The 26,939-nt window shown below is 34.2% G+C and overlaps 4 protein-coding genes across 11 annotated transcripts; 3 read left to right on the top strand and 1 right to left on the bottom strand.

Moving 5' to 3' along the window:
* Window positions 1–2,053: 2,053 nt before the first annotated feature.
* Window positions 2,054–4,436, top strand: LOC133286800 (cytochrome P450 94C1-like; the record flags this gene model as incomplete). Its single annotated transcript, XM_061484252.1, has 2 exons — window positions 2,054–2,082; window positions 3,047–4,436. Coding segments are annotated over 2 exons (1,419 nt in total), but the record flags the coding sequence as incomplete, so codon positions are not given.
* Window positions 4,437–8,086: 3,650 nt separating this feature from the next.
* LOC133286806 (subtilisin-like protease SBT4.15) lies at window positions 8,087–11,993 on the top strand. The gene is made up of 11 exons (XM_061484257.1): window positions 8,087–8,176; window positions 8,541–8,632; window positions 8,760–8,857; window positions 8,949–9,092; window positions 9,166–9,271; window positions 9,535–10,045; window positions 10,142–10,248; window positions 10,349–10,576; window positions 10,660–10,768; window positions 10,837–11,050; window positions 11,229–11,993. Exons 1-11 carry the CDS (start codon window positions 8,087–8,089, stop codon window positions 11,768–11,770), a joined length of 2,241 nt encoding a protein of 746 aa, XP_061340241.1. The 3' UTR covers window positions 11,771–11,993.
* An 826-nt stretch (window positions 11,994–12,819) lies between these two features.
* On the bottom strand, window positions 12,820–17,093 carry LOC133286807 (light-inducible protein CPRF2). 5 transcript variants are annotated; one of them, XM_061484261.1, is made up of 7 exons: window positions 16,766–17,093; window positions 15,640–15,822; window positions 15,483–15,560; window positions 14,560–14,625; window positions 14,294–14,359; window positions 13,486–14,208; window positions 12,820–13,403 (listed from the first exon to the last, which is right to left on the bottom strand). In XM_061484261.1, the coding sequence occupies exons 1-7, from the start codon at window positions 17,024–17,026 to the stop codon at window positions 13,356–13,358; spliced, it is 1,425 nt and encodes a 474-aa protein (XP_061340245.1). In that variant the 5' UTR covers window positions 17,027–17,093; the 3' UTR covers window positions 12,820–13,355. The 5 variants fall into 5 exon arrangements, with proteins under 5 accessions (XP_061340245.1, XP_061340244.1, XP_061340242.1 ...); XM_061484260.1 differs by having other exon boundaries at window positions 12,820–13,973; window positions 14,034–14,208; XM_061484258.1 differs by having other exon boundaries at window positions 12,820–14,208.
* An 8,091-nt stretch (window positions 17,094–25,184) lies between these two features.
* Window positions 25,185–26,198, top strand: LOC133286810 (large ribosomal subunit protein P2B-like). 4 transcript variants are annotated; one of them, XM_061484268.1, is made up of 4 exons: window positions 25,185–25,357; window positions 25,492–25,614; window positions 25,672–25,727; window positions 26,016–26,198. In XM_061484268.1, exons 1-4 carry the CDS (start codon window positions 25,270–25,272, stop codon window positions 26,040–26,042), a joined length of 294 nt encoding a protein of 97 aa, XP_061340252.1. In that variant the 5' UTR covers window positions 25,185–25,269; the 3' UTR covers window positions 26,043–26,198. The 4 variants fall into 4 exon arrangements, with proteins under 4 accessions (XP_061340252.1, XP_061340251.1, XP_061340250.1 ...); XM_061484267.1 differs by having other exon boundaries at window positions 25,492–25,727; XM_061484266.1 differs by having other exon boundaries at window positions 25,185–25,370; window positions 25,469–25,727.
* The last annotated feature ends 741 nt before the right edge of the window (window positions 26,199–26,939 follow it).

Below are 26,939 nucleotides of genomic sequence, written 5' to 3'. Positions count from 1 at the left end.
AGTCTTTTTTCATATATCAAAAAAAAAAAAAAAAAACAGAGAGCGAGAAAGAAGGTTAAAATGATATTTCATAGAAAAGTGGTTTAAAAACTGTCTTTGCCTCTCAAGATTGTGATAAAAAGTTAGCTAAAATGTCATGAACCATTTAGAGTAAAGAAACATATATAAGTAATTTTATACTTATAATGAGATGCGATGAAGGCTAAAAATTACTTAAATTAGTCATATAATTTTATTTATTGCTAAGATAGTGTGTAGTTTTGTACGGTACAGAACTGCCTAAAGATACAAAACTTCAAAGAACCTCGGTTGGTATGCTCAAAATAGAACACGTGAATTTATGTACCTACAATATAAAACTAAATCATAGGTGATGCAGAAAGTAGAAGCCCATACTAACTGGTTTTGTTTTTTAGCAAGAGCATGGGTTCTTCATGTCCTTAGTTTAATTTTGCTTTTGTCTTCAATAATTTTTCCTTTATTTTTTCAAAAAATACCATTTACACATAAAAATACTATATTATTTTTTAACTAACTTCTGAAAAAAATTTCAAAAAATAATTAGTGTTAAAAAGATACAAAAGATACAAAATAAATTAATTAAATCGCACCCAATGTCTTAAAGTTTTGGATTGAATTTATGCTTATTATGGGATCAGAGCTGAAGTAACTAGGAGGTCATGAGTTCATCCTCACTGTCACTCACTTTTAGATGAAATTAAAAAAATCACAAGGTAAACCAAAAAATAAGCTAGTACAGCATAAAATATACCAAAAAATCTACCTGTGCCATATCCATGCTTTAAGTTCAAAGGGTATTTGAGTGAGATGATATGTTAGAAATATACAAAACATACAAAATAATTAATTAAATTTCACCTAATACCTTAATATTTTGAATTGAAGTGATTCGGTCAAACATGTATTTTTCTTTATCCATAATCAAAAATAAAATTTACGTGAGAATTGTTGGGTTATGGGATCCAATAACTTTTTTCTATGCACTCGCAGGACTAATTGCCTGAGGTTTAATAGTTTGGCTTGTTGGCTTCAATGTGCTGCCCCACATATCCATTCATCGCTTAGTGTGAAATTTTATACTATCAAATGAATAAAGAAATAAAGTTGTGTTGCTACCAAATAAAAAAAATAAAAAAGTTATGCCCAGACTAATATTATAATTTTTGATCTAGTGATAAACGCTTGATCCCAACAGCTGGCATCAGACTGAATTTCAACACCTCGATCGATCCGTTGACACCGACATGCAACCTTCATGTTCGCGCACCACTTAATTAATGTGAGGCTATGCATTCCCAATTACAATGATATAAAATTCTTAATGTGTAAATAATATTGTTTTTTTTTCCTTAGAAATATATAGTAGTTGTCTACAAATGAACTTAGAAAGGCATATACAATTATATTATTCCTAAACCTAATTTTCTATATATATTCTTTTTTGTATTCAATTTTCTATATTTTAACTAATGCACACGTGACATATCCATTTTAGGGGTGTTCGCGGTCTGTATTGGATCGGTTTGGGAAATAAAAATCATCTGATCCAATCCCTTCGGTTTGATAATGTAATTATCTATTCGGTTTGGATTTTTTTTCAAATCCGATACGATACAATTCAATTTTTTTTTTTGATTGGATTAGTTTTCGAATTTTTGAAAAGCCTAAAATTTGTTTGTGATTATTGTGCAAACAACGTATCTTTTGTATATATTGGTTTTGTAAAAAAAAAATTAAAAAAAAAACACAGAAGCATCAGTAGACGATAATATAGTTTTTTTTTTACAGTGAGATATGAAGCTCTACATAGATGAATTTTGCTGATGAGACGTGGCTAGGTTTTTTTTTTTTGAGTTTAGTTTATGGGTTAATGAGTCTCGGTTAGAATTTTTTGGACTATGATTGGGGAAAGACCCAAGTAGGTAGATGAGAATTAATAGTTGGATCGATTTGGATTGGATCGGTTTTCATCAACCAAACCAAAATCCGATCCAATTCAATTAAAATTTGCGATTTTTTTTTTCGATTTTCGATTTATTCGGTTATTAGTTTTTCGGTTCGGTCGCTGCAGTTTGAATCGGTTTGGATCGGTTGATGAATACACCTAATCCATTTTATAGGGAAAAAAATGAAATTCACTTGTTTTTCTTCTTTACTTAATAAAAGGAAAATGTAAAATATAAATGTAATAAACAAGGTGTCCGTATAAATTTTTTGGAGTATAGTAATGTTATCTTTATACTTACTTCTCATGCTTATTACTTTTAGAAATAAAAACTATAAAATGAACTGGCTTCCTATCTCCTTCCGTTCTTTTAGTATAAATATGTAAAATGTTATTTGAATGGGTAATAGTTTTCTCATGGCACAGGAGAAAATTATTATCTCTAACAGATTCATTTGTGCAAGTAGGGTTATTGTTGAGAGAAAAAAAATAGAATGGGATCTACCTTGAATTTGGGTGTATAAAAGATGATTTTTTTTCTTATGCAACGTAAAAATAATAAAGCCCTGTTTAAATATTTATGATTAAAATTGAGATAAGATATTATGATTTTTTTTTTTCTTTTTATGTTTACTCTGTCTATTCTTTTCTAACACCACAATCTAACTTAATTATGTTTAGCCATTCTCTCTCGATTGTGATACATCGGTATTAGAGATATAAGTAAATATGAAAAAATCTAGCAATAATATCGTATCCCTTCATTTTTATATCTGACATATATCTATACACACACGTGATTAACTGTTACATCTAACATATACGCACACATATAAGTGGTAGGAATTAAGTTGTGTGTGTATGTATCTATAAATAATATCCTTCAATACGTTTCTTTCGCTGTCCTCTGTTTTATCTTTATCCATCAATGGGAGTTGAATCTTTTGCTATCTGCTCGCTGATGCATTTGTTCACTGATGTCTCCTTTGACACACTGTTTTTTTCAGTACTCACCATCATCATCATCATCGTCATCGTGATTCTCACTAGTTTTTCATCTCTCTCACCTTGCTTACCCAGGATGAATATTTTCTGCAACTGTGAGACTTGTCAGGCTTATCTCACTTCAAGCTGGTCCAAACATTTCGATAATCTTTGTGATTGGTATGCTCATCTTCTCCGAAACTCTCCTACTAAAACCATCCACATACACGTGCTTGGAAACACTATCACCGCGAACCCAGACAACGTTGAGTACATGCTGAAGACAAGATTCGACAATTACCCAAAAGGAAAAACCTTTTCCACAATTTTGGGTGATTTTCTGGGCCGAGGTATCTTCAACGTGGACGGTGAATTATGGAGCTTTCAAAAGAAGATGGCAAGCTTGGAACTCAACAAGCAATCCATAAGATCCTTTGCCTTTGAGATTGTCAAATTCGAAATCCAACATCGACTTGTCCCACTTTTATTATCAAAGCAAGATGATGATGATGCTTTGGATTTGCAAGATGTTTTTAAGAGGTTCACGTTCGACACTATTTGTAGATTCTCCTTCGGGTTAGATCCTATGTGTCTAGAACTCTCTTTGCCCATATCAGACTTTGCTCTTTCCTTTGACTTGGCATCCCAATTGTCCGCGGAGAGAGCAACAACAGTGTCCCCTCTCATTTGGAAAATCAAGAGGTTGCTCAATCTAGGTAGTGAGAAGAGGCTACAAGAAGCTCTTACAATGATCAATATCTTAGCCAAAGAGGTCATAAGGCAAAGAAGAAAAATGGGGTGTTCAACTCACAAAGACTTATTGTCTCGGTTCATGAGTACAGTCAATGATGACATATACTTAAAAGACATTATCATAAGCTTCCTACTAGCTGGCCGTGACACTGTGGCTTCAACACTCACAAGCTTCTTATGGCTTTTGGCAAAACACCCAAAAGTAGAGTCATTGATTCGGCTAGAAGCAGAGAAGATAATTGGACCAGATAACAAGAAGCTTGCAAGCTTCGAAGAGCTGCAACAACTGCACTATTTACAAGCAGCAACATATGAGAGCATGAGATTGTATCCCCCGATTCAATTCGATTCCAAGTTCTGTTTAGAAGATGATGTGTTACCTGATGGGACATCAGTGAAGAGTGGAACTAGGGTTACTTACCATCCATACGCCATGGGTCGGTTGGAGGAAATATGGGGTCCAGATTGTTTAGAGTTCAAGCCCGAAAGGTGGTTGAAAGATGGAGTGTTTTACCCTCAAAGCCCATTTAAATACCCGGTTTTTCAAGCAGGGTTGAGGGTGTGTTTAGGCAAAGAAATGGCTCTGCTGGAGCTTAAAAGTGTGGCACTTTTATTGCTTCGACGGTTCCATGTTCAATTGGTTGCACCCCATAGTGGATCCCCACGTTTCTCTCCTGGCCTCACTGCCACTTTTAGTTCCGGCCTTCCCGTAAAGGTACGTGAACGAGGATAAGGATTGTGATTATTGATTCTGATATATATATATATATATAACTAACTACCCACTTAATTAGTGGTAAGATTGTGATATATATATGTGAACTATATTATATGGTCTTAATTAGTGGTAAGATTGTGATATATATATGTGAACTATATTATATGGTCTTTAGCTTAAGATTGTTCAAAGCATATATATATATATATATATATATATAAGATCTTGCACGGTATAATAGATGTAGCTCGCTCCATCTATAGTTAGAGTCGGGAAAAGAAAGAGAGACGAATTTTTGGTGCAATGGTAGCTATATAATTCGGGATGCGTTTGAAGCTTGATGAGGAGAATGACTGCGATGCAATCAATGGCGTACCGGTGCACACCCTTGCACTTGCACCACTAGAATAATAGAATTAAGAGTGTTTTGGTGAGAAGTAATGTTGTAACTAGCTCTATGCAGCGTTTTTTTTACTGTGCGTGTGGATTCAACGGTAGATTCTATTGTATTGGTTATAACTATTTTTTTTTTTACTGTGCGTGTGGATTCAACGGTAGAGTGTTTTGGTTAAATGCCTGAATAATCAATTTAAATAAAAAAAATATCGACTTAATTGTCTGCCAAACCAAAAAGAAACTGTCATTTTACCTAGTTAGAGCTACCACCAGCAGGAGACAGAATCAAGTCCACAACCATAGAAGATGTACAAACTAATTAAACACTTTTGCCACACATGATAAGGAGTCTGGATCTCTTAAATAGAAGTCTTGAGTTTGAATACTGAGAATAAAAAAAATAATTTGAAAGGGCTGTCTCCTTTAATAGAGTCCAAAGATGAACCTGTTGAAAAACTTAACAAAATAAAATAAAGGGAGAGGTGTGTATTTTTTTAAAGGATACACACTTATATCCTTTTAAGATAGATAAAGAGACAAATTTGGAGAAGAGAGAGTGGAGGAAAAAATTTATAATTTAAAATTTGAAAAAACACATTATATTCATCTAAAAGGACCATCCTTTTTAAATGACAAACAATGAACCCAGTAAAATAAAATGAAAGATATGTACAAACTACGAAGATTGTTATTATAGTGATCAGGTTCACGTGCGTGGGTGTACTTGTTTTCAGATTACGATTCATCGTATAGATAATTTGTTTTGTTTTGTTCTCAAAATTGGAACTCACTTGAGTGCCCAATGGCCCCCCCAAGCAGGATTAGAGGAACTCACATGGGCATGTGCCCTACCTCACGAGGGCTGCGCCACCATTTTTTATATTTTCATCCCAATTCCCATGCCAACCCCACCAGCACTTGCCCCTCTCATAATAGTTGTTTCTGCGTGAGCAAATGTTTTTATTCTCTCAATTTAAGTTTATCATTAATTATTATTTCAAATTACTTGTACTTAATTTTAGTTGAGCAAAGTTACTCTTTGAATATAAATTCTAAGTCCGATTTCCATATGGCATAAGGGGGAAAAACACATGTACGAAAGAGCTAAATGTTTTTCAAAATATTTTTAATTTATTTTTATCTTTTTGTTATTTTTACTAAATGAAATGAGAAAACAATAATAAAGTGAAAGGATAATATTAAGAATATTTAATAATTTTTAGATTTTATGCAAAATTGCAATAATATTACTATTTGTGCATTGCTATGAATTGTGCTGGACCCAAAAGCTTAAGTTGGTGGGTGAAGTTACAGACCCACCTACCTGAGTATCTGTGCTAATAAAGAAATTCCACTTGAAAGAATGTGGGTGGCGGCGAGGATTGAACCCGAGACACGAGGCTCTGATACCATGTAAAGAACTAATTCAACCCAAAAGCTTAAGCTGGTGGGTGAGGTTATATTAATGATTTTATATATTTCAACAATGATGAAATAAGTATTTCAATTTAAGGACATTTTCATTTTATTTTTTTTGTAAACTAAGGTCATGTTCATGATCATGACAAAAGATTACCAATTGAATCCCCCAACCACCTCTTTTTTTATTCATGGATTTGCATATTCCACAAAACGTGACAATTAGGATTATAATGAGACAAATATGTCTCTGTTTGTAGTAATCGTCTTGAGGTAAGAGCATAATCAGTTTTGTAGATTAATAGAATTAAAGTCTATCTTTGTTACGTACAGTGGCGGAGTCACTTGATGGCTTTAGGGTCTTTTGGCACTAACTGATCCTTTTTTTTTTTTTGGTTCCGTCGCTGCTTACGTAACTATATATTTTAATAATTGTTAATTTGTCACTTACGGATCTTTTTATACATATAATTTGATAAAGTCTAGGAAATTCTTAAGCCTGTTGAATCATTTTAAGTATAGTGATGTGATTTTGATAACCTCTCGATCTACTTCATGTTTCTTCGTGGATCGATATTATAATGCTCAAGAGAATTAGAAATAGTAAAACGAATCCTATCCTGTACGTTGTGCATTATGATATCACACTTGAGGAGACAGGCTTAAGTGGATATGTGTTGGGGTGGGGTGGAGTGGAAGAAAATGTTTTTATACATGGAAATAGTGAACGAAAATGACCTTGAAAAATTGAAGAGAATATATAAACAAAATTGTACTATTCATTCTGAGAAGACATTGTCAATGTAGTATAGTCAAAAGTTTCTCTCCGCATTCTTTAAAATAAAATATATAGCTTTATCAGCAAGCATGCAATCATGGTGCGCGGTTGTATGATTTTAGAATCTGCTGGGAAATGGAGAAGTTGCATACGAAAGTATAAGGACTTTATTATTATTATTAGCGCAATAATTGTATTAATAGTGTCAAATTCGGGTTATCTTATTGAGCCTAATGTGGGTTAAAAATAATTTAGATTAACAAATATTAGTCTAACTCGACTCTGTTCGGATTGCGGGTTATTAGTGTTGATAGTTTAACTCACATTTAATTTACCTATTTATATAATTAAACTCTTAACTAATGAGTTTGAATTTTTTTTAAACCTATTTTTCCATTATGATTTGTTTATATTCATAATTTACCAAGTCCTACTCCCTTCTAAAGTTTAGTTAAAATAAATCAAAGGTTAAAAAGAAAGAACAAACATCCGTTTCTACAGGACCCATCATTATTTGGGTATTTTAGTACCGTGTGATCTAAATCAAGTCAAGGAACAAAATTTCAAAAAAAAAAAATGGTGTGTAATATCTAAGGTTTAATTTATTTATTTTTTTAATAACTTATAAAAGAACCTAGTTATGTGTCAGTGCGACCACATACTGTGCGATTTTAAAGACGGCTAAGGTTTTGGGCTTTGATTCAGTCTTCATCCGAAGTTAGGCTTGGGAAAAATGAAATTGGCCTTTCTTTCACTGCTTATGAAATAACTGTTCATTTACAATATGTATATAGATTGACTGAAACGTGTTGTTAATGGTCGTGACTTGACCTAAAGATCCAAAATCCAAGCCACCAAATACTGAGTCATGGACTTTCGCTGCCCTTTTGCTTGTACATAAAAATGCCATCATTTTCACATTCTTGCATAATCTACGCCCAGTGCCGTTACTGTCTATATAAGAACAAATTATCACTTTATAAGCTATTTGTTCTCAATTTTTTAGTGTCAAACATTATTTTTCTTTTACATAAAAGACACTCTGTGATAGAGAATGGGCAATGCAATAAAGATGTTACAGAATTTGCTACTATTACTAATCGTCTTATGTCTCCATCGTTTGCCCATACTGACCCAAGGATCAAATCAACATGAAAGAAAGGTACACCTAGTTAGGGAGTGTCAGTTACCCAACCGAAATTAAATGGTTATTACTCCCGGTGAAGAAATATTCTTGCTATAAGATCATGAGATAGGTTACTCTACTTACTTTGCCTATCACCTTCCAATACAATAGAATCTCGAGAAGAGAGAAAGATAAATGTTAGATAAAATTCTGATCAGATAAATGTTAATTAAGATTCTGATCAGATAAATGTTAATTAAGATTCTGATCTAACGGTGTTGGAATGTGGTAGGCAGATGTAGACAGAAAAAATGGTAGGTAGAATAACATATCCTAGGATTAATTAGTACTTCTTCTTACCGTTTTCTTAATTGATATGAATTTTGTGATTAAAAAACAGCCATATATTGTATACATGGGAGAACTACCAGCAGCAAGAACTTATCCCGTGGAATACCATCACGACAACTTGCTTGCATCTGCGATTGGAGAGTAATAATCTCAATTCTCAATTAAAAATGCATTTGATTGTAATGTTAGGCAATGGACCTTTGCATAGTTTATTATAATTAATCAACACTTCTTCATAATGAATGGCCCTTTCTTTTTTTACCTACAGCAAGCAGTTAGCCAGAGAGTCCAAAATACATAGCTACGGAAAGAGCTTCAACGGATTCGTTGCACGACTTTTGCCACATGAAGCAGAGAAACTGAAAGGTACTTCTACATTTTCGACAGTGAAATGATCTAAATACACAATTTCCCTTCAATATTTATATGTTCTGTATTGGTATTTAATTTTATGCAGAGGAGGACAATGTGGTATCCGTGTTTCCAAATACATACCGTAAATTACACACAACAAGGTCATGGGATTTTCTGGGAATGCCCTTAAAAGTAAAGAGAAACCCCAACATAGAAAGTCATATCATTGTGGGCATGTTAGATACAGGTATAAAGAAAATATTCCTCTAATCATGATAGTTAAAATGTATAATAAATTCTTCCTCTATTTAATTAAACAGGTATTTGGGTTGATTGTCCCAGTTTCAATGATAAGGGGTATGGACCTCCCCCCAATAGATGGAAGGGAAAATGTGTAACGGGAGCCAACTTCACTGGCTGCAACAAGTATTATTCTAATTTCTATGCATCCACTATACTCGTCCATGCACCACATGAACGATACAATTTTTCTGATAAATAACCAAGAAAAAGAGAAATAGTACTTACATAAAACTTTTCTACTCTGTATATTTATAGCATCAGCTTACGATACCAATATTACATTATTTTATATAACTTTCTTTTAAGATAATAAAAAGAAAAAACAAAAACAATGTAGATTGATTTTTGCATGCAAGGTTGATTTCGTTTCATCCTATTATGCGCAGCAAGGTGATTGGAGCAAAATACTTCAATCTTGACCCAAGCGGTCCTGAAACTGACAATCTTAGTCCGGTGGACGATCAGGGCCACGGCACTCACACCGCCTCCACAGCTGCCGGCGTGGCGGTGAAGGATGCAAGTCTTTATGGCATTGGCAAAGGAACCGCACGCGGTGGCGTCCCTTCTGCTCGCATTGCCATGTACAAAGTTTGCTGGAGCATTGGTTGCAGCGACATGGACATGCTGGCTGGCTTCGACGAGGCCATAGCTGACGGCGTTAACTTCATATCAGTTTCCATTGGAGGGCCATCACGTGACTTTTTCAGTGACCCAATAGCCATTGGAGCATTTCACGCTATGAGGAAAGGGGTTCTCACTTCTTGCTCAGGTGGAAATGATGGTCCTCAACCTATGACAGTTGAGAACGTTGCACCCTGGATTTTGACGGTGGCAGCTTCCACAGTTGATCGGCAGTTCACGACGATGGTAACATTCGGTGACGGAAAGAACATTACAGTAAGTAAAGTAGTATTCGATCATTTTCATCCTCTCTCTCGAGTCTCAATTACAATATTACAAATTGGCATAGCTTATTTGGTTGGTGCTTGTTAGGGACTATCTATTAATACCTTTTCACTAGAGAAAAACATGTATCCATTGATTAATGGAATCCTTGCTGCGAACGGTAGTGGAGATGGCTATGGCTATGGCAGTGCTAGGTATTGTTATTCTTACTTAACCCTGATGATGTGCTTATAAAGTTTTATTTCTTAAAAAGATTATAATAAGTTTGAGAAAATAATAATAATTACGATGCAGTGGTTGTGATTATGGGACTCTAAGCGAGGACAAGGTGAAGGGCAAAATAGTGTACTGCGTTGGAGGTATGGGTAGTCAGGACTTGACCATCAAAGAATTAGGGGGAGCAGGGACAATCATAGGCCTTGAAGAGAAAATAGACGCTTCCTACACCACAGTTATTCCAGGGACCTTTGTTGAAGCCAATACCATGGGCAAAACCATCGATCTCTACATCAATTCAACTAAGTACGTTTTTTCACTAACCCTTTTTTACCATGCCCAAATAGGTAACCTGAGTTTACATTTACCATGCCTAAATTTAAATTCAGGGATGCTCGAGCTGTTATTTACAAGACAACAAGTAAAAGAACACATGCTCCATATCTTGCTTCTTTTTCATCCAGAGGTCCTCAACGTATCACACCCAACATCCTCAAGGTGATCTCTTTCTCTCTCTCTTCTGTTGCATTTGGCTTGCCTTCTAAATTTCTACATTGTATGTGAAGCCTGACTTGGCTGCCCCAGGAATGGACATACTAGCTGCTTATTCCAAACTGGCAACAATAACAGGGTACCCTGAAGACAACCGTTATGATGTTTATAATATATTATCAGGAACATCTATGGCCTGCCCACATGCCATTGCAGCTGCTGCTTATGTCAAATCCTTCCACCCTGATTGGAGTCCTGCTGCAATTAAATCTGCTCTCATGACCACAGGTGAGAATCCAATGCAAATCCCCACTCTATAGTCAAAGTGTTGATTATGAATAATATTCTCTCTTCCTTTTTTTTAATCATTAGATATTAGAATATTGAGTCATAGTAACATTCTTGGTAGACAAAATAAAAATAAAAATTCATTTTCTAATCTAACATCTTCTTCTCTGCCATACAGCTACTCCTATGAAAGTCAGTGACGATTATGCCGAGTTGGGATTTGGGTCAGGACAGATTAGTCCAGTAAGAGCAGTGCATCCTGGCCTACTATACAACATCCAAACGAACTCCTACATTGCCTTCTTATGCAAGCAAGACTACAACAGCACTAACATAGGTACACTAATTGGTAACAAAAGTTTCGATTGCGCAAGCATTAAGCCTGCGCGAGGCACTGATGGAATCAACTACCCTAGCATGCATATCCAGCTCCTCAGTGCTTATTCTAGAATTTCTGCAGTATTTCATAGGACTGTAACTAATGTAGGATATGGAACTTCAACCTATAAGGCTAAAGTCACAGCACCCAAGGGTCTTTCTGTAGAGGTTATCCCAAATACATTGCAGTTTAGTCAGTTACATCAAGACCTGTCATTCAAGGTTGTCCTGAAGGGGCCACCAATGCCCGATGAGACACAAATATTATCTGCATCACTTGAATGGAATGACTCTAAACACAGTGTCAGAAGTCCAATACTTGTCTTGAAGCCCACTTCATAACCTAGGAATTTAAGTTCAACAGTTTTTTTTTTTGTTTTTTGTTTTTTTTTTCATATTATGTATATTTAATTAGTTATTTGCCTTAGTTTAATGAAAAAGAAATTTAGATGCACCAATGATCAATTTATTGGGTGCTAATGACCAACATAAACTCATGCATTACCCTGATCTAGTAATTTTTCTCCTACTTTTTTTTTTTCTCCTTTAAACAAATGACAGTACCCTAACAATTAAGTTGTAGGATCTAGTGCTGCCTCAACTCAAGCCATCAACGCTTAAGTATTCTCATCATCAACTCTGCTTTATCTTTTCAGTGAAATGAGTTTGAGTTTAGAGAGATGGAAAAATAATCATTTAAGGTATAGAATTGCCATTAGTTTTGGTGAGGGGTACATATAGATATAGGACATAACAGAAAATTAATTTTTTTTAAATTTTAATTATCAAAATAATAGAATATTCAACAACTACAATTAAATTTTTAATTTTTTTTTATATACAGTATCAATTAATCCTAAAAAAGTTAAATGAAAAATACAAAATTATAAAAATATCACTTGAATTAAAAAAAAATCCAAAAATGACACATGCACGTACAATGCACAAACAATTTCAAGCCAACTCTAGAAACATCAAAACCGTCCCTGAAATGGACTGCTGTTGAGGTAATAAAAGAGTTGTAAAGTTCATAAATAGATCGGCTATTGAAGTTGATGTAAAGAATTAGAGAGAGAGAGAGAGTCAGCAGACCAAAGGTTCTGTTATGCCCTCAATATTCAAGGTTATGTATGAAAGCTATTGCATTCATAATTCATTCATCCTAGGGACCAAGAAAAATTCTAAGACCAAATTTTTTTGGATAGACCAATAACCTACTAAACATGAAAAATCATCAAAGTTAAGGTTACAAAAGGAGATAATAAATGACCAGTAGAAATTCAGGCCATAAAATGTGACGGAATCCACAAATGGTATAAGAGTTCTTCTGTGCATGCACTAAAAAACCCTGGTTAATTGCATTTTGAGTTCAATATTATTAACAACCCCTACTTCCCCTGAAAGAGGATCTTTATTCTTGATTTAAGGATGTAACAAGTATAAAACGAAGGTTTAAATATCTCTCTTCCCTCCTTCCTCATACGACTTATTGTGCACATAATTTGTAGGATTAACTGCTCTGAAACATAGTTGAAAGTTGAAGAATCCAGATCATAATAAGTACCATAAAAAATCTGGTCAGCTTCACCACTTTAGGAAACTAACTTCTCTCTTTCGTTTTCCAGAGAAAAAAATCCCAGTAGCAGTAAATAAATAAAAATGAAACAAGCAAGATGATTGAAGAAAAACTTAACCTTTAAAGTGTGCTATACATGATTTGAACTAAACTTCTCTTCCTTCAAAAGCCTTCAATGGATACAGTTAATGTGTACTCTCCTCAATCTCCAAAATCTTCTTTTCCATCGAGCTAGTAGGTGCAAAAGCTGGTAATGCATGAACTTCCACTCACTACTGAACTTTTAACCATGTGTGTTAAGAAGTCAACAGTGCAACCGGGACTGGCGGTTATGGATGCTTTTTATCTTTGTTAGTTCCTTTCTCCTCTTTCTTGCCTCTGCTGCAGCAACTGCATCCACTAGATTTTTACCTGGGCATATGAACTGTTCTTGTTTCTTCTCCAATGAAGAAATTTCAATATGAGAAGCTGGTGAAGATACCTCAGTGTTGGGAGAAAAATGTAATTGAAGCTTGTGGTCTTGCTCGACAGCAGAAGCATGACCATTACAAACAAGTGTGGGTCCATGGAAACTGTCTATAATGTGACATCCTATTTTCTGCTTACCTCCATTCAAAGGAAATCTTGGATTGTTAGGTCTAGCTTCTGTCCAGCCAGAAACTTCTGGTTTAAGTTTGATAGGTTGAACTGCTTGATAATCCATATTTGCCACTGTATTCAAAGATGAACTAGAACTACATTGCTTACCCAGAAGAAGTTCATCGTGTTTATCTTTTGGGCCACTGGAAGCTGGTGAATTTCCATTTCCAAATTCTGGAAGAGGGAATAACCAAGGACATGGAAACAAGCACAATGGATGTTGTGTTCGATTATCATTTGTAAGGTTATTTTGCTTGTGAAAAGATTCAGACTCAGAAGAACATGGAACATAAACATTTGATGGAATGACAATGGAATTAAATGGTGTATGTTGTAATTGAACTGGCCCACCCCAACTAGTTTGAGGTAAAACTGAGGTTGTTGTTGTATGTTGTAATTGAATTGGATTAGAAGACTGAAGGATGGAAGGCCAAAATAACTGTGAAACTGGGAAATGGTTATAAAGAAACCATGGACTATTACGAGACAAAGGTGTTACCTCAGCCACAGATGACTCCTGCTCATTGGGAGTTTTCTCCACTTCAGTGTATATTGACTTGGCTATCTGCAAATGGAAGCAAATGTTTACTTCTTTTGCCAACAAGAGTTATATTGTGCTTAAAGATTTCTGCCACAACAAAACATCTTACTTGTGCCTTTAGGTGCTTATTCGTAGTCTCCAAAGATTGATACTCTTTCAAAGCCAACTCCTTCTCCTTTGCACGAGAAATGTCACAAAATGGGAGAGTGAATGATCAGATGAATATCAAAGAGGAAAAATAAATTGAGAAACGATAATATCTTAAATAGATGCCTCATGCAAATATGCACAACAAAATAAAGAGGAAGGAAGTGGAAAAGGAGGACATAAAAGGTGGCTTAATAGGAAGATAACAAACAGAGGATTGTACCATACCTTCTTCAGGTTTTCATTCTCCAGAACTAAAGTGGTGGCTTTTCTGGTTAACTCCTCACACAGAGCCTGAAACAATTAGTATAGAAAAACTAAAGTATCATACATAGCCAGAGGGGCTATCAATTATGATAAACATTAATCTTTTTAATATATATTTTTTTTAAATGAGAGACAACCAAACCTTGCATTTATTCCAAAATGGACATAGCAATACATGTATTTCTCATACTTGGGACTCGAAAGGTAGGATAAAGGCTTTAGATTTGTCAATTTCTGTATTTTAGGACATAGAGCACACATCAAATAACTTAAAACTATATTCCTGTGCGGGAAGCACTGACTCTTAATACAATCAAAATAGGACTTGTTGCTATTATCATGCACCATTAAAAAGTACATTCTTAATCACATTAGCTTCAGGTAATATAACCACACATCTTTTGGTTCATTACCAATGAGGATACTTCAATAAATTTCAAAGTGAGAGCTTACAAAAACACCCATGGCTAGTATTGGCACACAGGACTGGGGCTATTCTACAAGTTTGAAGGATGTTAAAGTAGAAATTACAAGATGTCCTATTCTACCATCATGGATGCATTCATTTGTTACAAGAACAGTTTAGATCATCATCCAATTAATAGGTACATTGTGAATAAGCGATGTCCAATCAACAACTGTGCCACGGAGGGAATGAATAACAAGACAGCTAATCTGAAGATCCCCAGAGTGAAAGAGATGATTAAAAAGCACAATGTAAGTTGATAGACAAATAAACCATAATGTCCAGTGCAAAACATAAAAGTCAAGACTGGTAGTACTACAAAACACCTCAAGCATGTGCTAAGTGTGTATTTGGTTTAGATTTTGGGCAGTCCATAAGCAAATGTAACAATGGCGAATTGATTTGTCTACGTAAATACCTGCCTACGACGAATTGTCTGCCTAGCTGACTCTCTATTGGCCAATACCCTGCGTATCCTCCGTTCTTCTTTTTCTTCCTGAACAGAAAGTCCAGTATTACAAGAATCTAACGATGACCATAAATTGCAGTAGAAGAAATTTCTCACTTTCTTATACCTCAGTTAAATTACGCCTTGACTTGCTGCCACGAACCAAAGAGTAACTTGTAGTCTTAGATAAATCAGCATCCTGCTCCCCCTTCATATGTCTAGAGCAGTCATCCTTCTGAATCCTTTCTGTTTCTGCGGATGTAGTTGTAGATATTTTTTCATCTTGATGCTGACCTGTAACAGCCTGGCCCTGCCATAAATTAAACTTTTCTAAACTCCTGCCTAAAATGTTATAACTTGGTGATACTCACTTAATATTGGATGTGTGCTTTAGTTAATTGTCTCATCCATCGTTATACAAAGGAAAAAACAAACAAACAAATAAAAAGATTTAACTATGTTAAATTAAGTTGATATTCTTTTTTTTTTTTTCCAGAAGATGCTGGGGGCATAGATGTTAATCAATAGTAAGCAAAATGAGAAGAAGAAAAAAAGGTATGTGAAGAAAATATACTCAGGCATGAATGTTCCATTAACAAGGTCCACACAGACAGAGTATTCTGAATATTACCAGTTTAAAAAATATATACATGTATATCGAAGTAAATTCAAGCACCAAACTTTAGACATGTTTTTTTATCTTGTTTTATTCATAGGTACTACCATTAGGATAAAATTGTTATTACGCACATGGAATGAGTTTTATGATAAAAATGTCCAAGTAGCAGAGCACCAAAAAAAGGTGTATTTAATACATTTAACCAGACATGAAAAGAGATAGAGCACAAAATGTTATTCCTTTCCAAAAGAAGGATATTAAAATGCAACCCACACGATCAATGAGTCTTAACCTAAAAAGAGATAATCACCGGTCTCTATTAATAATATCGTTCAGAACTGCGGAAGAATCACTATTTTGGTTAAGGTTTTGATCGTGCATAGAAAACTATTCTTATATAATCAAATGTCCTAAGTTGAAATAGTTATTTGACTCACTCGGTATAAAAATTACATATACATACTGTTACTTATGGGTAAATGTTGACCAGTGTTTATATAAATATATAATTCGACAATAGTATAACTATTTCTCATAGTCATATCATATGTGTTAAATGAAAATTTGAATAAAATTGTACATTAGATTGACTAAAGATAGTTATTTAAAAAAAATTAAATAAAATAAAACTAACCCCAGGCGCAGGGGGAGAGTGAGAGAGATCCGAGTCAGGAGTCGGTGACTCGCGCGTGAATCGCCTGGTGTCTCGTTTGGCTTCGTTGCTGCACCATTTACCGGCAGAGTCAGTCTCGAGCATTGCCAACTGTGCCAGGTCAGCCAGAGTCTCCGCCGCTTCAATCTCCTCTGTCTCGACGCGCCGATCCTCCGACGCGCACGAGGAGAAAGAAGAAGAAGAAGAACTCGATGCAGAGCGCTTCTGTGATTCCGAATCCATGGTTATTCACTTATTCTTCATGCACGAAAGAAGAGAAAGAGTTATTGTAACGGTGGTAAGAGGTGGCAGTGCGAACCGAACAGATAGAGAGAGAAAGAGAGGAAGAGGAGAAGGTATCACATCACTCACTGGTTAGCAGAAGAAGCTCACAGATGGTAACTGAGTGACAAGTGTCATGCCAACTCACATGTGGACATCTATGATAATAAGCGCCTATGTATCTTCGGTCGCCACGTTTCAGGAACTTGACCACGTAGGCAATTTGCCGCACTGCAAAAGTCGGCTCCTTTTAACGTTCATGCCTACACTAATTAATTAAGCATCTCAGCTCCTAATCAAACCCGAGCTTTTTTTTTTTAATTAATGTTATCTTCACGAAACCGAACACCCTCGCCGAGTCACATTAAATGTATATGGAAAATGCAATTATAATGTTGGAGGAAATAAAAAATCATTCTACCACTGATTTATAGAAAAATGTGCAAAAAAAATTTCTATTTTTTTTATTAAAATGGTGGGTCCCAGCACAATCTCATTTCTCCACTTGCAATATAACCGATTAAATCCTCTAATTTGGTGTGCTTGGTTATTAGGAAATCTCCCTGTTGATTTTTTTTTATTACCTTTCGAAGTCTGGATTCAGAGGAATCTGTATAGAGGGTGGCCTAATTGCCAACTCTTAGCTTGAAAAGACATTTTTGTTACATCTATTTGGTTCTTGTGGAAATGGCAGAATGGGGAGATCCATGAACCTTCCTTCTTCAGGCAAATGACCTGATCCTCTTCATCTCTTCTTACATTAGAGACATCAGAGATAGCCTCCCCTATCAGGTCCATTTGCGAAGTATTACAGCAACCAACCAGAGTGGTAGTTGGAAAGCACCCCCTCAAAGCTGGTGGAAGCTTAATGTAGATGCTACGGTTAATGATAATCTAACTATAGCTGCTTGTGGAGGTCTTATAAGAGACGATCAGGGCAGGTGGATTACAGGTTTTATGTACAAGATTGGTTTTTGCTCTCCTCTATCTGCAGAACTTTGAGCTATCCTTAAAGGTATTCAGGTGGCATGGGAAATTAAAGCCCAACAGCTCCTAGTCGAGAGTGACTGCTTGCAGGCTATCCAAGCCATTACTAAAGATGATGTTGGTTGCTGCCACCACCAACTTATAAACAACATAAAGAGCGAGCTGGAGGAATAGAAGTTGGCAAATCAAGTTTACTACTTCAGCATTAAACACCATTAAACACGTGGAGCATATAACCCTCTTACACATGCATTTCTTCATTCTCTCCATGCACGCTTAACCCTTTACATGTTATACGTCACACAACCTCACACTTAGTGGATCCACAGAGGTATCACACTTTGCGTACTTAAAGGGAATCTGTAACCTCCTATATAAAGGGACCTTAAGAGTCGTTTGGATGGACTTTTGAAAAAAGAACTTTTTTATGAGTTATTTTTTTTAAAAGAATTTTTTTTAAAAGTCAATGTTATTTTGCGTTTAGATGCAATATTTGAAAGATGCTTTTTAACTAAAAATGTCGTTTGGATGTTAAAAAAAAAATTCAGTATAAAATAATTGTTGTGCCCTTACTCACTCCATTTCCATGGCACCATCCTCTCCTCCGCTCACCGACAATTCTAACGCCGAGCACCGACTTCGCGAAGCACCATATTTTTCTCTCAACCTTCTTCATCTCCCTTCAGAACCCCTTCTTCAACCCCATCATTCAGTACTCTATCTTCTACCCCTGCCTTCAGTATCCCATCTTCTACTCCAGTCTTCGGTACCCTAGGTTTTGGAAACCCATCATCAACGCCAGCATTTGGGTCTTCTTCTACACCCTCCTTTGGCACTGGCTTGGTTCTTCCCCTTTCTCTATGCCATTTTCTTCTCAACAACAACAGCAAAAGTAGACTCCGTTATTTCAACAATCAGCTTTTACTGGTTTCGGGTTTCAGAATTCTCTGGCAGCACCTCAACCCCACCCCATTCCCAAATGCGCAATTGACTACTCAAATGACTAATGTAGCTCCCATTTCTTTCTCTCTCGCAGGAACTGAGGGCAAAAATGCTCACACGAGGGTCATGCCTTTGCTTCCAGCTTCTCTTTTTTCCAAAAGCTACAAATTTTAGCTTTTTCAAAAAGTGATATTTTAACTTTGTTCTTGGCTTTTGCTTTTTTTAAAAGTTAACATCCAAACAATCAAAAAATTGTAAAAGCTCTTTTATTTTAAAAAGAAGCTTTTGTAAAGACAGAAGCTCATCCAAACGACATCATAGTTACCTCAGATTTAGCTAAATATATTATACATAAGCAAGGTTTATTTAGACCAAATCTTAATATTTCCTAAGCTTATTTAGAAACACAAAATGGCAAGCCAACCTCACACATCTCAAACCATGATCATATTTTTAATGTCTTTCTTCTTTTGCTATTATTTGCAATAAATTTTGTTATAAATACAAAAATAGTAATTATGAAGAGAGGGAATTATCAAGAAATCTTTCTCACTTTCCCTATTCATCTTTGATTTCTTCCATTTTTTTCTCCTTAATCTCTCTTTTTCAATTTTGGCCCTAATTCTTATCTATCTTCACGATTCTCTGATCTTCTTTCCTATGTCTCCTAATATGGTTTCTATAAATGGTTCTTTAATTTCATTACTTACTCTTTATCCTTTATGGATGTAAGCATCGGCTTCTATGTTCTTTCATAACAGAATACAAAATTTAACATGGTTTTCAATCTACTTTTTAACACCTTCACGTTTAGGATTAAAGCCATTTTAATTAGGTTCCTTTGGAGCAACATCAGGCAGCTCCTTCACTTGTTCAACCTTGTGAAGGAGGTTGTGCACCTAGAGTTAGAACAATCCATATATTTTTTTCTAGAATTTATGCTTTGATTTCATATAAGGGCATGATCGCGAGAATGACCACTAAAAATAGGACTTTGTGATCCTCGGATGATCTCAAGCTCAACATCTTTAAACAAGGAGATTATTCAACTTAGGAAGACTAGGAAACTATCATAAAGTTTACTCTGGTTATTGACAAGATCTATAGGGTTCCTTTCAAAAGTATGTAAGAGGTCTCTAAATCAAGATCTATAGGCCTGACTCATTCTACTCTATTCTCTCTTCTATCAGGTAGGGATGTCTTATCCGAATAAATCTTTGGTACTACTGTTGTACCTAGATTCAGTACATCTCATCAATCAGAGCAGTACACATCAGAGGAGAGAGAAAAAATTTGACAGAAAAAATATATTTTAATTGACATGTAATATTTTTATTGGTGGGATGCACTGAATCTTTGGTACAACAGTAGTACCAAAGATTTATTTGTCTTATCCCAAAACTACATTTGTCCAACCCCGTATTGATCATGAACACGTGGCCATGATCCAGTCATAAATTTATCATTTGCCTTGCACGAGTCCCTCATTTTTTGCATACTCAAGAAACTTCCTCCATCTCTCATCAAATCAAACAAAATGCCCTCTTATAATAAGCTATTATAAATGCATATAACTAGCATTACATTGGTCCACATCTTAACGTTATTCATTTTGATGCTATTTTAATGTGAACAAAAAAACATCGAAAACGTAATAAGGGCTTAAGAGAAATACGAGGCCAATGTTTGCTTTGGGCTATTATGTCTATTATAGAAATTTTTAACCAATAAATTATCCTACATATCAATTTAATAGGTGAGATTGAGTTAAACATATTATATATAAGTATTGCCTATTTATGCCAAATCCTAATCTTACCTATCATAATTACATCCGAAATAGCAACACTTAATGACATGGAAACCTCACACGTCTCTCAAACCATTATCATTTTTTTAATGTCTTTCTTCTTCTATTATTGATTGCAATAAGATTTGTTATAAAATGAAAATAGTAAATAAAGAGAGGGACAAGGAAGAATTATCCAAAAATCTCTCTCTCTTTCTCCCTAATTGTCTCCAAATTATCCTTAATTTCTTCCTTTTCCTCTCTTTAACCTTTCTTTTCTCAATTTTCTCCCTAATTCCTCTCTATCTTCATGATTCTCTCTTTTCTTTCAAATCTAATTTTTCCCATTCATATGTATTCTTCTCTTATTGACTATTATCCTCTTATTTCTTAAATCTCCTAATATAATTGCTACAAATAATTCTTTTATTACTTACCTTTTCTCCTCCATGGATGTATACATTGGCTTTCGTGTTCTTCCACAACAGACTCTGAAATTTAACATGGCTTTCAATCTACTCTTCGACACCCGCATGGTTAGGATCAAAGCCATTTTATTTAGGCTCTTGTGGAGTAACATTGACAACTTCATCGCTTGTTCAACCTTGTGTAGGAGGTTGAACAACTAGAGTCAAAACAATTCACACTTCCTCCCGATGTTTTTACGGAATTCAAGCTTTGATTTCATACGAAGGGCACAATCACTGGCATGACCACCTGGACGAGGACCGGGTGATTGGTGCCTCCTCCAATTATTTCAAGTTCAACACCTTTAAGCAAGTGGAGTAATCTACTTGGGAAGACTAGGCAACTTTCTTAGAGCTCACTTTGGTTGTTGATTAGATTGGTAGGGTCCTCATCTCTAAACCAAAACCTTTCACTCACATAAATGACCAACTCCTTAAGGGATGCCTTATCCCAAATGACATTTGTCCAACCCCGCATTAATTATGAACACATGGCCATAATTCAGTCATGCATTTATCGTGTGCTAAATGCCTTGCATGAATCCCTCGTCTTTTTGCATACTCGAGAAGCTTCCTCAATCTCTAATTAAATCAAAATAAAGCTTCTCTTATAAGGCATTGAATGCATAAGTTATTATAAATGCATCTAACTCGCACTATATGAGTCCACATCTTAACATTTTTAAATTTGGTGCTATTTGAAGGTGGAAAAAAAGACATTAGAAATATGACAACAGCTCAAGAGAGATGTGATGCTGGCTTCTAATGGCCTATTTTATTTTGTTAATGTATGATTTTTTTTTTGTTTCCCAAGGTATCCGACGGCCGAAGACTAATTATTTCGAGGCGGGAGATCACATTAAGTGGGTAAACCTCTTCCAAGAAAACCTTTTCCATACATTTATTTTGTTAATGTATGATTTTTTAGTTTAATTAATAGTTAATTCTCACTAAATACTTTTAAATACAAATAAAAATTTAAAAATATAAAATAAAAACATTTAAAAAATCAGAAAATACAAACTTAATAATAAAATTGTAAAATAATATGAATAATTAATTTTAAAGATTTTATTTTTTGAAGAGAAAATTTAAAGATGACGTGTTATTTTTTAAAAAAATGAGTAGATTAAGAAATTCAACCACCCTCAAAAGAATATTGTATTATGTAGTGTATAAGTACAAATTATATACTTCTTTATTTAGATATCATATAAATATTATTTGAATTTGAAGATATTATGACTAAAAAAAAATTATAAATATATATATGAAATTAAAATTTGATCAAAAAACTATTAATAAATTAAAATATGAACATTTTATTTGATACATAAATTATTCTTGAACATGATTAATGTCATAATGTCCGAAAGACATTTAGAAAATAGCTTTACCACAAGTCTCTTTAGGGGGTGTTTGGTTCAAGTTTTTGGAGAGGATTACCGGTAATCCTTCTTTGGTAAATGTAATTACCACGTTTGGTAGAAAGAATAAATTACGATTCCCGGATATCCAAGGATTACCGGTAATTTGATTTATAAAGAAAAGTCACTATTCAGATTACCAAAAATAATATGGTAATTCGGAATACCAATCAGAATACCAAGTAAAGGGAAAGCACAACAATAAATTTTGAGACAAAAATACCCCAATACACATAAAAATCTAGACCCAATCTATCAATTACAAAAGTAAAAATAGTTTGGAGTTATTTTTGTAAAATAACCTCATATTCCAAGTCATATTTCGTTCTAAACCAAATATGGAATCAGTAATTTTTACCCAGTATTCTCGGTAATATTTTGGCGAACCAAACACATCTTTCGTAAGATTACAAGTAAACTCAATTTCTACTGAATTCCCATTAATCATGATTCCCGGTCACCAAAAAATTTCTCCTGTACCAAACACACCCTTAGCGGTTCATTAATCGGTCTCATAATTGAACATGATGACGAGGTCCAACATATTGATAAGAACAATGTGCAATGTTCCAACATATCGATGAGAAAAATTTGCAATTAATATAAATGCACAGATGTAACCCAAAAAATATATATATAAATGTAAAGAATTATCAGATGTCTTATTTACCAATGACAAGTTGCTAGAAATCAAATCCTAATCGTTTCATATATATATATATATATATATATATATATATATATATATATATATATATATATATATATATATATATATAGGAGATCCATGTGGAATTATATAAAAAATTTGCAATTAATATAAATGCTCAGATATAACCCAAAAAATATATATAAATGTAAAGAATTATTAGATGTCTTATTTACCAATGACATGTTGTAAGAACAATAATTAAAAAACAAATCCTAATCGTTTCAACTAAAAAAGTATAGGGATTAATGTTTTTCTTGTAGGATATCTTTTTATTTCTTACATATATATAAAAATATATGGGTTCATGTGGAATTATGTGAAAAGAATAGAGAGAGAAAAAATTGGACTCTACATAATTTTATAATTTAACTTTTTAATATTTTAACACCAAAACAATGTCGTTCTAGGAATAAATGCAAATAACTTATCTGTAGTAACTACATAAATATTTTTCTGTAATTTTATGTATGTGTTGGAAATAAAATCATCTCCTACAACGTGAGAAACACTTATAAGATAGGATATTGTTGCTACCAAATAATGTTACTATCATATCTTAACCGTTGAATTCCGCCAATCAACTGTTATTATTTTCACAAATCAAATTCATTAATTAATTATTAATTCGCAATAAATGATAACCATTGATTTGCGGGAATCAATGGTTAAGATATGGTAGTAAGATTATTTGGTAATAACAATATCATATCCCTATACTTATTACGTACCACTAAAAAAGTTTACCAACTTACAACTAACTTAATCATCATTGGATCATAATTAAATCCAATGGCCAAAAATCAATCCTTATTATCCTAATTATCACAATTCATTCTCTCTATGGGTTTTTCAATTGCACATGTATCTCTCCATCCTCTCTCTAGTCTTCCAACTCCACATCAAAAATTGATAAATTCCACATGAAAAACTGATAAAATTATGTTACAATGATGCTTGCAACGCACACTCGCTTCCTCGAAGCTTCTCCTATTTTTGCCTCTATCTTCTCCCCTCTCGGAGATGAGAGAGAAAATCATTTTCATCCATTCAACCAATAAAAACCCTAGGCGAATGATCACAAAGTCAATTTGTTTCACAATAACATCTATCTATATCATGCTCAATGTTTAATTAATAAGTCACTGACAAAACGCATGGTGGTTTCTTAAACTTTCATAACTGTGCTCAGAGTGAGTGAAATGCTTAACTGCATTCCAACTACTTGTTGAATTGAGTGAGAGGAAAAATATAACAATAACAATAATTGTTTGTTTATTTGGCTCATGTTTTGATTTTATGTGCAGTCATTTGTTAGACTTAGAGAGAGAATTTGTCAAATCTAGAGAGGAGGTGAAAGAGGACGAAGAGTGATAATTAGTATTATAAGGATTGATTGTGAGCTATTGGATCAAATTATGATCCAACTATGATGGTTGTTTAACTGTTGTGATCTAGAGAGAGAATTTGTCAAATCTAGAGAGGAGGTGAAAGAGGACGAAGAGTGATAATCAGTATTATAAGGATTGATTGTGAGCTATTGGATATAATTATGATCCAACTGTGAGGTTGTGAGGGTGATAAACTTTTTCAGTGGTAAATATAACTATCATCAATAAATATAAATATATTTTATATTTTCATTTGGAAGAAGTAGGTCCATATTGGGCTTACCGGGTCACCGTACATCAGTGGCCTAAATTATTGGATCCGGATCTAACAGGCCCATCCCATGATCCAGATACGGGTAGGTCATAATAAAACCCTAGAACCCGAGAATTGATTTATTTGTGCCGAAACGAACCCTAACACCATTGTTGAAATTACAGAATACTTCACTCGCAAATCGCTCCTTGTGATCGGTATTCATATTGTCGAGAACAATGAAGGTGATCGCCGCCTATTTACTTGCCGTGTTGGGAGGGAACACGACCCCTTCCGCCGATGACCTAAAGGACATCCTTGGCTCTGGTATACCTTTTCTTTTTCCAATTTCAACCCTTCATGATAAACCTTTATTTTGTTTCATTTTTTCTCAATCATTGTCGTGTTTTTCAAATTTTTTTTTTGATTTGACAAAGAAATTCTGAATTTTCAATTTTCAGTTGGAGCAGAAGCGGATGATGATAACATCGGCGTTCTCTTGTCTGAATTGAAGGGTAAAGACATAGCAGAGGTTATTGCCTCCGGCAGGGAAAAGTTAGCCTCAGTTCCTTCTGGTGGTGGTGGTGCCGCCGTTGCCGTCGCTGCTGCTTCTGGTGGTGGCGGTGGCGCTGCTGCTCCAGCAGCCGCCGAATCAAAGAAAGAGGAAAAGGTGGAGGAAAAAGAGGAATCAGACGATGTAAGTTTTTTTTTTTTTGTTTTTTTTTGGTGCTAGTTTTTCCCCATGCTTCTTGCTTATTCTAATTATTTTATGTTATGTTATGTGATAGAAATAATTCTAAAATTTGTAGTTATGTTAGAGTATGATTAAATATATGTCTATTGCTGCTTATTATTGCTTTTCATTATTTTTTCAAGTTGGTTATGTACTACACAGGAATAACATAATGTAGTTTGCAAATTTCAAGCTTGTGCTGACTTGGGTTATATGTGAAGTATCTCATTGTTGATTTGTTGTGTGATGCAGGACATGGGTTTCAGTCTCTTTGATTAATTGGTAGGCCGTTCAATCTTTGTCCAGGACATATCCACAATCTATAGCTCTTTAGTTTTTTGTTAATGTAGTATTCATGCCAATGATCTATTTATGGTCTGAAGAATTCAGTTTAATGTTTTCAGTTTTCTTTCGTTATGTTATGGAATTTTTGTCTATGGTATTTATTTAATTTGCTATCAAATATTGTTCGTTGTTAGTGATTTTGGAAGACTCGAGAATTGCCAATTCCCTCATTTTGGGAAAAATCATTTTCATAGGTTCTGTTTTTATTTAAAATTACTATGAGTATATAATTAGAAATTTTTATATTATAAATACAAATATTATAAGAAATCAAAAATAATTTTTTATAAATAATAATACATTTAAAAATAAAAATATATAAATAAAGTTATATATATATATATATATATATATATTAAGAATATCAATTTTTAATTATTTATCAATAGAAATTTTTTATTGTCTATTTTTCTCAATAACTATTCAAAAATTGAATTTCTTTTTCTTTTTCTTTTTCATTATTAATTATCATAATTTCAGGAAAAGGGAGACTAAAAAAGAAAATAGATGGTGAAGCCCATTCTTTAGGAGATGAATCATAGGCAATTTAGTGTATAAAATTTCCCTCTAGGATCAATATTCTCTTGGTGGTGTTTTTGGCGTTTTGGAGGGAGAATTATGTGATTTGTCATTAGGGTTTAAGGTAAATTTTGTAATACAAATTTTAATGATTTGTCACGAGAATATAGGATAAAATTTCTAAATATAAATTTATAATTAGGATTCCAAAAAAGCAAGTCTACATCCTTATATCAATCACTTCCTCGGAGCTTATAGTTTTTTTTATTCATTAAAAATATTCTTTTTATGAAAATATCTTCAGCTTTTTGA

The sequence above is a fragment of the Gastrolobium bilobum genome, unplaced genomic scaffold (genome assembly GCF_033153095.1).
Source record: "Gastrolobium bilobum isolate Gb01-03AN ecotype WA unplaced genomic scaffold, APGP_CSIRO_Gbil_v1 utg8265, whole genome shotgun sequence".
NCBI lineage: Eukaryota > Viridiplantae > Streptophyta > Magnoliopsida > Fabales > Fabaceae > Gastrolobium > Gastrolobium bilobum.
Note: the sequence above shows the minus strand (reverse complement) of the source record. Positions and strands in the feature narration are given on the sequence as shown.